This window comes from Ricinus communis, chromosome 10 (genome assembly GCF_019578655.1).
Source record: "Ricinus communis isolate WT05 ecotype wild-type chromosome 10, ASM1957865v1, whole genome shotgun sequence".
Lineage (NCBI taxonomy): Eukaryota > Viridiplantae > Streptophyta > Magnoliopsida > Malpighiales > Euphorbiaceae > Ricinus > Ricinus communis.
The window spans coordinates 1,121,772-1,135,124 of NC_063265.1; the positions used below are offsets into that span (position 1 = coordinate 1,121,772).

Consider the following 13,353-nt stretch of genomic DNA (forward strand, 5'->3'; position numbering starts at 1 on the left):
ATTTTAAGACTGTAACCAATTATAAAATAAAGTAAATTATGTTTTTGGGTTGAGTTAGATAAATTCAGTTTGGTCGGTTTGATTAAATTTTGTGTAGTTCTAACATATGAGAAGACTAAAACTTAAAATATCCTTGTTTCTTATATTCAATATAAGTACGACGATATCAATCGAAATAGACTAAATTAGTAAATTTTTTGATAAGAATTAGTAATTATTTTTAAATTAATAAAATAAAACTTTTCTTTTGATGTAGGCGGTCTATTTTTTGGAAAGTATATTTTGTGGGAAGTTGAATTTATAAAAAAATTACTTTCTAGGAATTAGAAAATAAAAGTTTATAGTATATAGTTTAACTTCTTAAAGTAAAAATTTTATTGATATCTCATATATTTTAAAAGATAGTAATGTTTATAATAAAATTAGTATTATTTTTTTTTAAATATCTAAGCAATTGAATTCTACTTAACTAAAAAAAATTTAGTTATCTCGTTTTTTAAATAAATTATTTTTGGGTAAAGTTTAAAAAATTATTTTATGGTTTGATGCTTTTTCACTTGAGGGATGTAGATATTTTTCGTATCAAATGAGTACCACGTGTTTTATTTTCTTAATATTTTTTAGACACATATTTATATTTTTATTATTTTTTATATAATTTTGCATGTAGTTAACATAAATTATTACTAAATTATAATTTTAAATATAATGTGACATCTAACAATGTATCATATAATTCATAAATATATTAAGATTTTATTTAAAAAATTATTTCTTAAATTTAATTAAAATTAAAAATATATATTTTAACAATTTGTTATAATCACAAAATATCTAATCGGATGCTAAATTATTTAAAAATACTTATGTTATTAAAAATTTATGTTTTTATTAATATTTACAATCTAAAAAATAAAAAAAAAATATTAAATATATCTAAAAGTTGCTTAAAAAAATAAAACACATATTACTCTTTTAATATAAAAAAACTCTGTCTCTCGGATGTAAAATTATCAAACCATAATAATAATTTTTTAAAATTTTATCTATTATTTTTATATATAATAAAAATTAAATTATCTATTTTTTAAATAATATTTTTATCACTCAATTTAAATAAATTAGAAAATTTTATCTTCAAAATACTATTTACTTATTCCATATCAAATCATTCCGAAATCCTAATGGAATAAAATCTTAATTCGCAGACTAAACTAAATAAAAGATCCATCCAAAAATCTCTCTTTCCAAAAGAAAATGGAAGACAACACAGAAGTAATATTGAAGTGAGTCCTTTATAACTGGTCCCATCTGACAAAGTTCTTTTTTATAATTTTATCACTTCTTTAATTATAAGACAACCTCCATCCATTAAGATGATCTATTTTCCTGACTTTAATTTAAAATATCTGAACAATGCAGCACCTGTATTTACATATTTACCCCTATTCCAGTTTAGTACTACTTGGCATAGACCCAAGTGACATCGTCATCTTGTAATCTGACGTGAGGGGTAAAAGACGAAGAAAGAGCAACTTTACTGCAGTCCCATTTTACCCCAAGTACCACCTAATACATGGCGTTACGAAAAGGGCATCAGAGTCTTTTTAAATTTGAAACCCGAACAAGATGTCAGTAAGGGGCAATAAGGTCATTTGAGAATTATAAAGAGAGAGATAGACAGAGAAGGAGAGAGAAAGAGAGAGAGCAGTGTGTGTGAGAGAGAGAGAAAGAGAGAGAGAGACAGAGAGAGGGTTTTGTGTCCGTTTTTTCTGTTAAATAAATGTTAAACAAAGAGAGAGCGATGGTGTCGGACCAGGACATAGCGAAAGGGGTAGAGACTGTGCTCCGTCAATCAGACCCAAACGCCGTCACCTCCTTAGACGGTGTCGTTCAGCAACTCGAAGCCAAATTAGGGTTAGACCTTTCTCACAAAGCTGGCTTTATTCGTGACCAGATCAGCCTTTTACTCCGGTCACACCCAACAACCGTAACAACAGCAACATCAACCTCCTCCTCCGCCGTCACACATCAACCTGCTCCGCCGCCGCTGCAGCAGCAGCAGCAGCAGCCACACCTGCACCCACAAAATCTTCATCTTTCACAAAAAGACCATTTTGCCCTCCAACATCACCCTCAATTCCAACAATTCCCTGCCCATTTTGCCCTAAATCCTCACCATCCTCACCACCACCACCACCACCACCAAGTTTTCCCTCAGGACCTTAACTTCCGCCAGCCACAGGTGCCAGCGCAGACGCATGCTTCGGTGCCTCCGCAGCAGCACCAGCAGCAGAGGCAGCAACCACCGCCTATTGCTAAAAATGAGGTCTTTTCCCAAAATGCTACTCCTGTCCCTTCTGAATTACCAAAGGAAAGGTAAACTATTTTTGCTCTTTCTGGTATTTCTGGCTTTAGGGTTTCGTTGTGTGCAATTTCTGGATTAGAGGCTCAATTGCATGTCTTGTGTTTAGATTGCAAAGTTAGGGTTTCTTGAAGGGTTTTGTTTCTTTCATCTATGCTTTCAAGATTTTTGAATTTGGTCTGAAAATTTGTCGTTTTAGGGGAAATTTAATTTTTGGGGTTTTATGGGAAAGTAATTTACTTAGTGAATCTTGTCGAATAGAAGTCTATCATTTCTTTTTCTTTTTCTTTTTAATTGTGTTTTGCTACTAAAATTTACAACCATGACTAACAAATTTTATTCTCCATTTTGGAAGTTCACTGTTGCTTTATACATTCAATTGTTTTCTGTTTTCCTTTCAAGGAAAATAAACAATAATGTTTGAAGTCTATTTATACTATTGAGGAGAAGTGGGACTTCTATATAGTACATAATAGTTAAGTTTTTGTTTTTAGTATTATTGGATATAAAGTTATATTCAACTGAACTCAGCTGTTTTATAGGCTAGAATTTAGTGGGGTCTAATTGCCAAAATTACACTTTATTGGAGTCAAAACCAACAAAATTGCTCATGATTTACAAGAGTTTTTCTTATTTCTTAGAAATTCAGAGGAGTCAATTGACCTCACTCATGAATATGACTGTTCCTGGTTCTTGGCATTTTTTTTATCCCGACTCTCATTTTGTGCTGTTGGGAGATCTTGTTATTCATATGTGTTCCTGTTATGGTGATAACCACTTCATGTTTGGGTAATTTTAGCTGAAAATAAGCATCCTAGTCTACTTTACCAAGCTATTGTTAATTGACTTTGTTTTTCTTTTCAATGTTTTCTGCAACTTTGCATCACAGCACGCTTTAGGGGCATTAGTTTGATGGTCTCTATTATGTTTTGAACACAGTGCTCCCGTTGGAGCTAAAAGAAGAGGTGGCCCGGGTGGGTTAAACAAAGTCTGTGGCGTTTCACCTGAGCTTCAGGCTATTGTTGGTGAGCCAGCTTTGCCAAGGACTGAGGTATGTATGTACATACTGGTTTATACATCTTATTGATTTCATGAATTGGTCTATTTATGTTTTCTTTAAACTTTTTTGCTCGAATCAGATTGTGAAGCAATTATGGGCATACATAAGGAAAAATAATCTACAAGATCCAAGCAACAAGAGAAAGATAATTTGTGATGATGCCCTGCGTGTTGTTTTTGAGACAGACTGCACTGACATGTTCAAGATGAATAAGCTGCTAGCTAAACATATAATCCCCCTTGAACCTACAAGTATGTAATGTGGAAATGTGCGAAATATTAGAACTGCAGTAATTGCTGACTAAATCAATTTTTTCTTCTTCTAATTGTCTGCAGAGGAGTCTGCACAAGCCAAACGAGCAAAGGTGGATGTTGAGTCCACAACTGAAAATGCTGAACCTGGTGCATCTGTAATAGTGATATCTGAAGCACTTGCAAAGTTTTTGGGTACTGGAGGGAGGGAGATGACCCAATTAGAGGCATCAAGGCGTGTCTGGGAGTACATTAAAGTTAACAGATTGGAGGTGGGTAGTGGATGTACAACTATGTACCTTTTTTACCCTGGAAGATTTTGAGTTTGTTTCGGCAGATTATTGAGCATGATTAGTATTACAGGATAACTTGAGGCTTTCTTGTTGTTAGTTGTTTTTTTCTTTTTAATTCTGTTCTTTTCGTTTTACTATTGCCTGCTGCCTGCATTGTTTACTTTCTTCAACTCCTTCAAGAGTTTGTGTTTGTTTAGATCATTAAAATCTAAATGTTTCAGCTCTACTGAGAGAAATGTATTACCAACTAAAAGTTTTTTGGTTTTGCTTGTATGCCTTCAGGATCCACTGAATTCAATGGTGATACTATGTGATGCAAAACTCAGAGAGCTGCTTGGATGTGAAAGCATTTCTGCAGTGGGGGTAGAAGAGATGTTAGCACGCCATCATTTGTTCAAGCGATCATGATTTCTGTGGCGATTATGAGTGGTTAGTATGAAAATTGTTTCCACATAAGCATGCATATGCATGTGGTTGTACATGCAAGTGTCTAAATCTGGCATTAATCCCCTTTTTCTCAAGATGTTCTAGATTTTAAAGTTCCCTATTTATCAAGATGTTCTAGATGTTAAAGTTCCCTATTGACGAGTAATTTTCCTTTTTTTTGTCCATGGTTCTTATGACTCAGTTAACCTCCCTTAAAGTTTAAAAAAACAACTTCTCTTAATGGTTCTATTAACTAAGAAAGGAAAAATCGAGCATCCTCTATAGCTTGTTTGTTTTCATGAAAGAGTGGATAGAGATGTTAATATGGATTAATTTTCTTTGGTTTAGTACTAATAGCAGGGAAAATGAGAGGAGCAAAGTGAAAAAAAGACAAGGATTATTCCCAATCTGGAACAGGAAAAGTGAAACATGGAGAAGTTCACTTAAATTACAAATAACATTCATTGGTTTTCAGCATTATTAATGAGGGTCGGTGGTAAACATATAAAAGAGGCACCTTCTTCCTGTCTACAGTAGGGCAATTCCATTTTGCTACATTCTTTTTTCCCTTATTTTCCTCCCTTTATTTTTCTTTTCCTTACCCTTCTAACCTTTAACCCCTAGATAGCCAAATAAATTATTCTTCTTGTTGCAGAATAAGGTTCTTTTTGAGCTAGTTTGCTTTAGTTTATGTAAATTTCAGTGCAAGTACCTTGTTGGTGGCTCTTGATGGGGCTATAAGTCCATGCATGGGCCTTGTTTTACGCCATTTACCATGTCAGCATGCTCCTCATGATTTTCCTCCGCCAGTAGAGCTTGTAAACTTGACAATTATCTTTACTTAATGACTTCATTTATCCATTTATATGTAATGTGAAGTTCATTACTGGACTGCTAAGTGAAAGGCAGACTTTTATTACCGAGACTTCCATTGCATTTGTGTTTCTGCTGGTTTTCTTGGTTTAATAATTATTTATTAATTTGTTTAATTCTAATTAGACTCTGAGTGAAATTTTTAGGCTTTGCAAGTCTTTTCCATTCATGGTTACTATCATCAAATCCTTCTTTACTTCACTCCTTATTGTTTCAGCCATTACTATATTACTGATTAATTTGCTTGTGGTACAATGTGTTTTAAGTCAATGATGGATTTAGTTTTTCTTCTTTCCTGCAGGTGGAATGGAATGTTTTTGCAACCACCACACTTCTGATGGTAGAACAGATAGTGAAGAACCTTAAAATTTTTTTTGCCCTTTTTCTGTTCTTTTATTTTTGTCAATGTGAATTAAGGTCGTTAGCTGATATGGTGATTTACTCTAGTTTGTTATGATCAGGATGAAAATGTACCATGGGCCAATGGCAAGTATCTTTGTAGTCATGCCTTTGCCCTGGACTTAGGCTGTCTTGCTAACTTTATTGCTATTTAAAGTTATCCATGGCTAACCCTCATAGTAGGTAACAGCAGTGGAATTGTAAAATCGTCCTTCCTTGAAAGGATCCCTATGTGTATCTTATTGAATATTTAGGCTGTTGCTTTTAACTGCGAGTTGTACTTACTCATTTTGACTGGAAATTATGTCAATGGAAGCACACACTAGATGGTTATGGCTTGTGACTTGCTCAATGTGTACAAAAATAAATCATGAAATATCATTTCAAATGAGCGTATATTGTTGTATTGCAAGATCTTTAGACTCTATAGTTTTGGACCAAAACAAAGTATAAACTTGCTCTGCACAGAGTTTGCTTGCTAAAGGCACAATTTGGTTGAATGGTTTAATACAACCCTGGCTTCATAAAGACCAAAATGATGGCCATAAGAAGCACAGCTAGGGTGAAATTCTTTACTTGATCTTGGGTAAACTTACAACAGGAGCTTATCTTCTCCATTGTGCTCATGACGTTTCCCATTATTTTCTGCAAGAAGATGAGAGATTGGAAAGGGAAAACAAACAATACCACGCCACGGTTCTTGACTTATACCCGATTGAAGAAAAGAAATTCAAAATGAGTTGCTTACCACTTACCAATCTAAAAGGCTCTATATGAAGGAGAGGTTCCATGAACATCTCTACATTCCTAAGACATTGCAGCTATTATCAACTAATGGGTATTATAAACAACACTCGTATTGTGGAAGGTTTTGAACTGACCTTATTGTCACCTTCCCCTGGTATATTTGGCAAATATAGAAGCTGAATCCCTTTCCCAGAGGCATATGGGTCTTGCTCCATTCTGCCCAACGACATAAAACAAAATCCAATCATGGAAAAGAACTGTTGCCCACATCTGCATTTATGATCCCAATTAGTAAAATCAAGAGTAGGTACCTAGTCTCCATGAAACGCCAACATTCATCCCATCATATTTTGTGGGTTGCACCACAAACTCAATGTTGTTTCCCAATGTCTGCATCACATAATTGAAGAAATCCAACACTTGCTGCAAGAAAAGAATGTTAGGGTTCGGCTGGATATAAATTCCTGCTTTATGCAATATATACGTGCATCCATATTTACCTGTTTCCCCTGGAATGACTCAAAAGATGAAAAGAAATTGCAAACGCATCTGCATTCATCACCAATCATATTGGATACTTCATGGATATTTTGGTTCTTGATCGCAGTGTAAAGCTTCAGGACTGTTTCTAGAGCTGGGGTATCTTCCTCCCTTGGCTCCGAGCTTTTGTCATTATTAAATGGGACTAGTGATAAGCCTCTTTGTCTGGGAGAAAATCTCCTTTCAGTAAAACATTGGTGCAAGAATGGTAACCCAGAATTAGAAACACATACCCTTTTATATAGAAGAGTTTCCTGGGAGTTTCTTGCTAAAGCAGGGAAATTTGGGATTAGTCTAGTATCATATAAGACCATGGGAAAATAAAATGTGTTAGCCATTTGAATTAGTGCTTCAAGAATGAATGAGCACAAAAACCTGCTGCAAGGGTGAAATAAATATCGTACAAAAGAGGCTTTGCACAAAGAAAAGCAAGCAATGTATTAGAATTGGAACCTTTCTTTAATGCGCAGCAAGGGATCTTTCCTGAAAGGTATGAAAACATTGTTCTAATTGCTTTGTTCGTAATTCTTATAATAATAATAAGAGTTGCGCGGAAAAACAGAAAGAACAGATGATCTCAAATTTTGCAACCAGTATTAGACCTTTTGACCAAATTAATAGCAGACTTTGAGAAAATACCTCAAGAGGCCTTGTCCACCTGAAATTAGAAAAAATCTGTAGTCCTTAATGATACTTGCCTTGCAATTTTCAGAAAAAAATAAAAACTTAAATATATGCCGGCTACTCGACGAGAGAAGATTGAATTAGCATTGGATTATACAATAGCGACAGTCATCCTCTTAAGAGATGATTTTCATAAATAATTCCAATCTAAAGTATCACTAAGTTACTTTCCCATATACTTAATGAGCATAGGTTGTAATATTTATATATCTTTTCAATATTATCTATAATATATTTTAAAATTTAAAATTAAAGAGTTCGTTATGAAATTGTTTCTTCATTTCATATTTTATATTTTTCTTCAAAAGTAATTTTTAGAACATAAAAAAAAAACTTTTTTCTTTTTTGAAAAGACGCATTTGTCTACCACAATTTCGAACAAGATTGTATATGCTAATAGCATCAATTTTCATCCTCATTTGCGAGAAGGCATGTGTTAAGAAAATATTGATCTTGGGGCAAGAGGGAAAAGTTACAGAAGGATCTTCCCAATTCTGGTGCTCAGAGAAGGATCTTCGTGGCTGAAGCTGGTTTAATGATATTAGCATTGTCAGTATCAGTAGATTAAGCAGTTGGATTCATTTACAGTAACAATTTAAAAATATAACGAGCATATTCTTATGGCATCAACCATTTATAACGTTGGTTGGGGCCACAATCCCTCCAATTTGCAATAGCCTCAACCTTTGTATTCGCCTGCAAAGTTAGGGCAATCGTCCCCACAATAGCCCCACATTTTAACACATACTGGAGTCACAACTTCTAGTCACCACATGCAAAATCCAACCGTTGCAGGAAGAATCCAGATAATGCCCATGAAAAGAACAGAAATTAACATAGAAAAATAAAGGGTTAAAGTTAAAGGTTTTGACTAGCTAACTTTAATGGAGTGAACCCTTTACTGGGTACTGGATAGCTTTAGCTTCCCTCTTTTTGTATTTCCTTAAAATAAAATAAAAATGGTTAAGCAACAGAAACCATACATTCAAAACAATTAATATGGATTTTCTTGCTATGGAACACAAGACACATACATGTGGGATCCGCCATATATTCTTTTAAGTGGAGCCTACCAGTACGTGTCTTGCCTTGCAAATGCAAACATGCAAAATGCAATGTAATTATGCAGGAACAGAAAGAACTCCGCAATGGAAACAAACTAGAATTGATATTTTATTAACCGCACCTACAAAATGAACATCTCGTGGAACAATCTATTAATCTATTAGAGCACCAGTCTCAGACAGGATTCGTAAATGGGACAAAAACAAAAAAAGAAAACCTTAACATCCAAATCATATTTAAACTGGGAAAACAATTGATTTAGCAGTAAAAGTGATGTCTGAAGGAAGAGAAAAAAAAGGTCCGAGCTTAAGTTGACTGCCACTCTTTACGGATATCAAATGTATAGTTAATCTCCAAGTAGCACTTGTTGTCATCATCAACGAACTGAAAAGCAAGAAAGAAAAACATGAACAAGAATTTGTAACAGCACAAATACAAATCAGAAACCCTTGGTAGTTCAAATAATTACATCTCAAGATATAGGATGGTTACACAGTTAAACCCTGACACCATAAGTTATGGTAGACATGAATCCTGACAGCTAACCAAATTCAATCACTCTGGTAAGTTAAATCACACAGGTAAGAGGGGGAACTGAGCTAGGCTCAATCAATGTCATGCAATGACTATTTTATAGCTGGGACATAAATTTGTTGATGAATTCAATGCTAACAGAGGTAAAAACTATTTAAAATTGCATAATTTTAAGCCTTTTGCAGGTGACACAAATATTTGCTCATATGAAGCAGCAGAGCACATGAAACAAAATAAATTCAAATGGTTAGGAAAGAAAAGAAAAAAAGTTATATCTTTATCTAGCCCACATTTGAAGCTTGGTATAATAATCTGGAAATGTTTGAAACTGGAGGAACTTACCTTACTTCTAGCTGAGTATGATCCTCTAGCAAAAATACCGGATGGAGTAGTTTCCTCAGGCATCTCATGTGTGTAAGGTTCTGCCTGAGGACTGAAAGTTCCAAGCATCTCCTTCGCGCTATCCACTGTCATGCACAATCATATATAGTGAAACATTGTTTCGCTGAAACACAACAAAGATAAAGGGGGAAGGGATATGGTGATGGAGGGCAGGAGGGAGGAAAGGAGGGAGAATATTACCCTTGACACCAGTTTTCCAAACTGTGTTAGTGTACTTAAGGCCTGACACGATGTTATTCCCAACCTGAAAAGTGAACTGCAGGCTATAGCGGCTGCCTTCTTTTAAGGTGAACCATGTGCCTTTTGGATTTCCATCCTCAGGAATAGAAAGAACAATATCATCTCTACCAGGGGATTTGATTGCAAGGCTTATGATCTTAACTTCTGGATCTAGTGTTTCTAGATAATTTATAAACCATATAAGGAACTTATCAGAGACAGAAAGGAAAGTGATATGTGCCATTTACAAATTACTGTGCTTCTTACAAGAAATATAAAAAGGTAAAACAGGTAATTTAACTCAAAATATTTGAAAACAATAAATTTCATTCGCACTTTGATAAATGAATATATGAAATCAGAAGTCCAAGGAATGGTCAATAGTAAAATATAAATACTGAAAAATAGTGGTAGAAATTATTATAATTTGACAATTATCTATTTGTCTACCATACAAATTGACTTATCTTAATCTCTAAACTTTCAGCAAGGTCAGTTAGGCTCTTTTAGAGAATGCAATAAGCAAAATCTAGAAAAGGGTCCTTGACAGACATTGTAAGCACAACAAATTGCCAGGAAAGAAATAGAAGTATGCTACAGAACAAAATCAATTACATGGAAAAAAAAAATAAGAAAGAAAGAAAGCCTAAGCAAATGAAGCATGAAACCTTCACAGTTGTTTCACCTCATTCCTCCAATTAAATGAAGATGCATAGAAAGTGTTGCAGGCAAACAATGCTAAAGTTGATTGATTTGATTACCTCCAACAGCATTAATATCCACACTTCCAAGAAGCTGTTCCTTCCACCTCCTCAAGCTCTCATCATCCTACAAAAACAAGAATCAAGATAAACATAAAACAAAACTAGAGAAGATAGAGCTGAAATCCATTAATGAGACAAAACAGCAAGCAGGTAATTAATGATAAGACAAAAGAAACCAACCTTATCTTTTTCAAGCTGTTCTTTGAGAGTGTACTGAGGACCCAACTCAATCTTCCTTTCTTCATCATCTTCTTCTTCTTGATCAGTGGCATAAATAGAGCTCTCACTCATTTGTCTACTCAAGCCACCAATTTTAGATTCATCAACTCGATGTTGTTCTTCTGCTCCAACGGCTGAAGGTGATTTTGCTGATGCTGTTTTTGTTTCTGAAACTTCCTCACTGTTGTTCTCATCAGAACCCATGATTTTGGCACTGGACTCAACACCAACGGCTAAAGACATCAACAGCCCATCAAAATAAAAACACCCACACACAGAATGTATCTCACTCACAGAAATGTAATCATGCAAGTGAGGAAAAGAAAGAGAACCCCAAAAAGAAAAAAAAGAAAAAAAAAAAAAGGAAAATTCCAAAACCCAAGAACAAAAAAAAACAGAGAGATAAACCCAAAGAATCTTAGAAAGGGAAATATAAGACAAAATCAAAAAATACCCATAAAGGATAACCCTTCAAACAAGAAAAGACACAAAGAAAAAGGACACACAAAACATAGGTGGAGAGAGAGAGAAATGAGTTTGTTTTGGAAAGTTCAAACAGAGAGAAAGGAAATGGTCATGTGGTGATCCAAAATTATGTAATGTATCATCAACGACAAAGAGAGAGAGAGAGGTGGAGAGATCGTGAAGGCCACTCATGCACTACTAATGCCACGAATCAAGGAGGGCCTGCAAGTTTTTATCAAGCAAAGACGCGAAGAAACAAAAGAGAGGGAGAGAGAGAGATTAGGTTTTGGTGGATAATAATGGATACCCTTTGACTCTTTCTTTTTCCCAATCTCATTGGTTATCGTTATGATTGGGAATTGAAAAAGCTGCTTTGGATTCATTTGCCTTATTGACTCTTTTATTACAGTAAAACTCCCAGTTTTCAGTACTGACTCTACTATCTTAGCTTATTAGCTTATGTTCTTAGATTTTAGGTTTTTTCCTTATGTTTGATGTTTGTTCCTTCATTGCCCGTCTGTCTCCGTGTACCCTTCAAACCTTCAAATTGCATTACGGTAGAATCAATAGAGATTAATAACTAATAGATGAGTTAGGTATAGCTATTCGAAATAGTTGTAGATATTAATAGAAGTGTCATTTTAAAAAGTTTTATTTATAAAAATTAGTAGTAGTTTTTCTTCTTTTCTTTTTTTGAAAGGAGTAGTAGTTTTTTTGTTAATACATTCTTAAAGGTAAATTATAGATAATTTTGTTAATAAAATTATTTTTAAGGGTATTATTTATTTATTTAAATTACGAAAATTTCAATTTTTTTAGTTATGTCACTTGCTTTTTTATTTACCAGACATTTAAAATAGTAATCTCTCAATCTCATATCAATCTTTACATTTTAGTAGTTCATTTAGATTAAAAAAATATTTAATAGATTTAATTATAAAAAAAATAATTAAATTAGACTAAATTATTTTTTATAAATAATATAAAATTTATTATGCCTTTTCTAATACAATGATAAAATAAAAAAAGAAAAATTAATATTAATATTAAATATAAAAATAACAGATAAATATAAATTTTTTTTAGTTAAAAAAAGAGCCAGAGCAACATCAACTTTTCTACTGCCAAATAGGCAGTCAGAGAGTCTCTGTTTTCTCAATTTATTTTTGCTAGCCTGTCAGAGGACACTCATTTTTACTCCTTAAAACAAATGTACCGTTACTTATTGAGAAAAAAATATGTAATAATATACACCCAGAAGCTTAACTTAATATCTTAAGTTCTTATTCGTAATTAAAAAAAAATCTAATAGTATAATAACTCAACCCTTTGGCTGCATTAATGTAAATGGATATTGGAAAGGAGCACCCAAGAGTGCAACATTGCAAGTCTTTTAATTGATTAGAATATGGCAAATGGGGGTTGCTACAAGTCATTATAATGTCCATTTGTTGTGTAGAAGGGACCCAAATATTATTGGGTATGATTCATTTGGTCATCTTCAAGCACAACGCATGTTCATTATTCAAGATTCGAGCTAATGATGTTAGGCTTCATGCACTCAATAAAGGCAGCAGAATCCCATTTTGCTATTATCATCTATATATTTTGTTTGGTGCATATCATTTCTCATCACCAGTTCATGAATCACGAGACCCAATAATTTATAAATTCTCTTTTTCTTTTGGCGTACAAGAAGAATTAAACTACAAAACTATGCCAAAAGAAGAAAAAGAAGCACCAATGGTCAAAATTTTCAGTTAAAATAAGACCACAACTGTGTATCAATATGGCCTTGTGAGTAAGTGCCCCCATCAACAGCCTCTATCAGCCCTGTGCCTATCAGTACCTCAGCCAAGTGTCACGCCCCGCCTCGCAGCTAGCAAGGGAAGGCTGCACAACACGGCCGTGTTGGATTTCAACACTGCCCGTGTTGCCAACACGCCCAAGGACACGCCCATGTTGGTTGAATACAAATGCGAAGGACCTAGAAGCTTCGGGAAACACGGCCACAGTAGGTAACACGGCCAATTACCCAAAACCGTGT

The 13,353-nt window shown here is 34.1% G+C and overlaps 3 protein-coding genes across 5 annotated transcripts; 1 reads left to right on the forward strand and 2 right to left on the reverse strand.

Moving 5' to 3' along the window:
* Positions 1-1,668: 1,668 nt before the first annotated feature.
* On the forward strand, positions 1,669-5,935 carry LOC8284157. The gene is made up of 6 exons (XM_002520512.4): positions 1,669-2,379; positions 3,305-3,416; positions 3,505-3,676; positions 3,761-3,948; positions 4,252-4,398; positions 5,570-5,935. Exons 1-5 carry the CDS (start codon positions 1,784-1,786, stop codon positions 4,375-4,377), a joined length of 1,194 nt encoding a protein of 397 aa, XP_002520558.1. The 5' UTR covers positions 1,669-1,783; the 3' UTR covers positions 4,378-4,398; positions 5,570-5,935.
* Positions 5,936-6,023: 88 nt separating this feature from the next.
* Positions 6,024-7,765, reverse strand: LOC8284158. Of its 3 annotated transcripts, XM_048369651.1 has the most exons (6): positions 7,594-7,765; positions 6,915-7,437; positions 6,726-6,837; positions 6,549-6,630; positions 6,423-6,474; positions 6,024-6,312 (listed from the first exon to the last, which is right to left on the reverse strand). In XM_048369651.1, the coding sequence occupies exons 2-6, from the start codon at positions 7,290-7,292 to the stop codon at positions 6,172-6,174; spliced, it is 765 nt and encodes a 254-aa protein (XP_048225608.1). In that variant the 5' UTR covers positions 7,293-7,437; positions 7,594-7,765; the 3' UTR covers positions 6,024-6,171. The 3 variants fall into 3 exon arrangements, with proteins under 3 accessions (XP_048225608.1, XP_025013371.1, XP_002520559.3); XM_025157603.2 differs by lacking the exon at positions 7,594-7,765 and having other exon boundaries at positions 6,416-6,474; positions 6,915-7,549; XM_002520513.4 differs by lacking the exon at positions 7,594-7,765 and having other exon boundaries at positions 6,915-7,547.
* A 1,022-nt stretch (positions 7,766-8,787) lies between these two features.
* On the reverse strand, positions 8,788-11,691 carry LOC8284159 (rho GDP-dissociation inhibitor 1). Its single transcript, XM_002520514.4, has 5 exons — positions 10,803-11,691; positions 10,620-10,686; positions 9,820-10,038; positions 9,580-9,704; positions 8,788-9,087 (listed from the first exon to the last, which is right to left on the reverse strand). The coding sequence occupies exons 1-5, from the start codon at positions 11,082-11,084 to the stop codon at positions 9,010-9,012; spliced, it is 771 nt and encodes a 256-aa protein (XP_002520560.2). The 5' UTR covers positions 11,085-11,691; the 3' UTR covers positions 8,788-9,009.
* Positions 11,692-13,353: the final 1,662 nt, after the last annotated feature.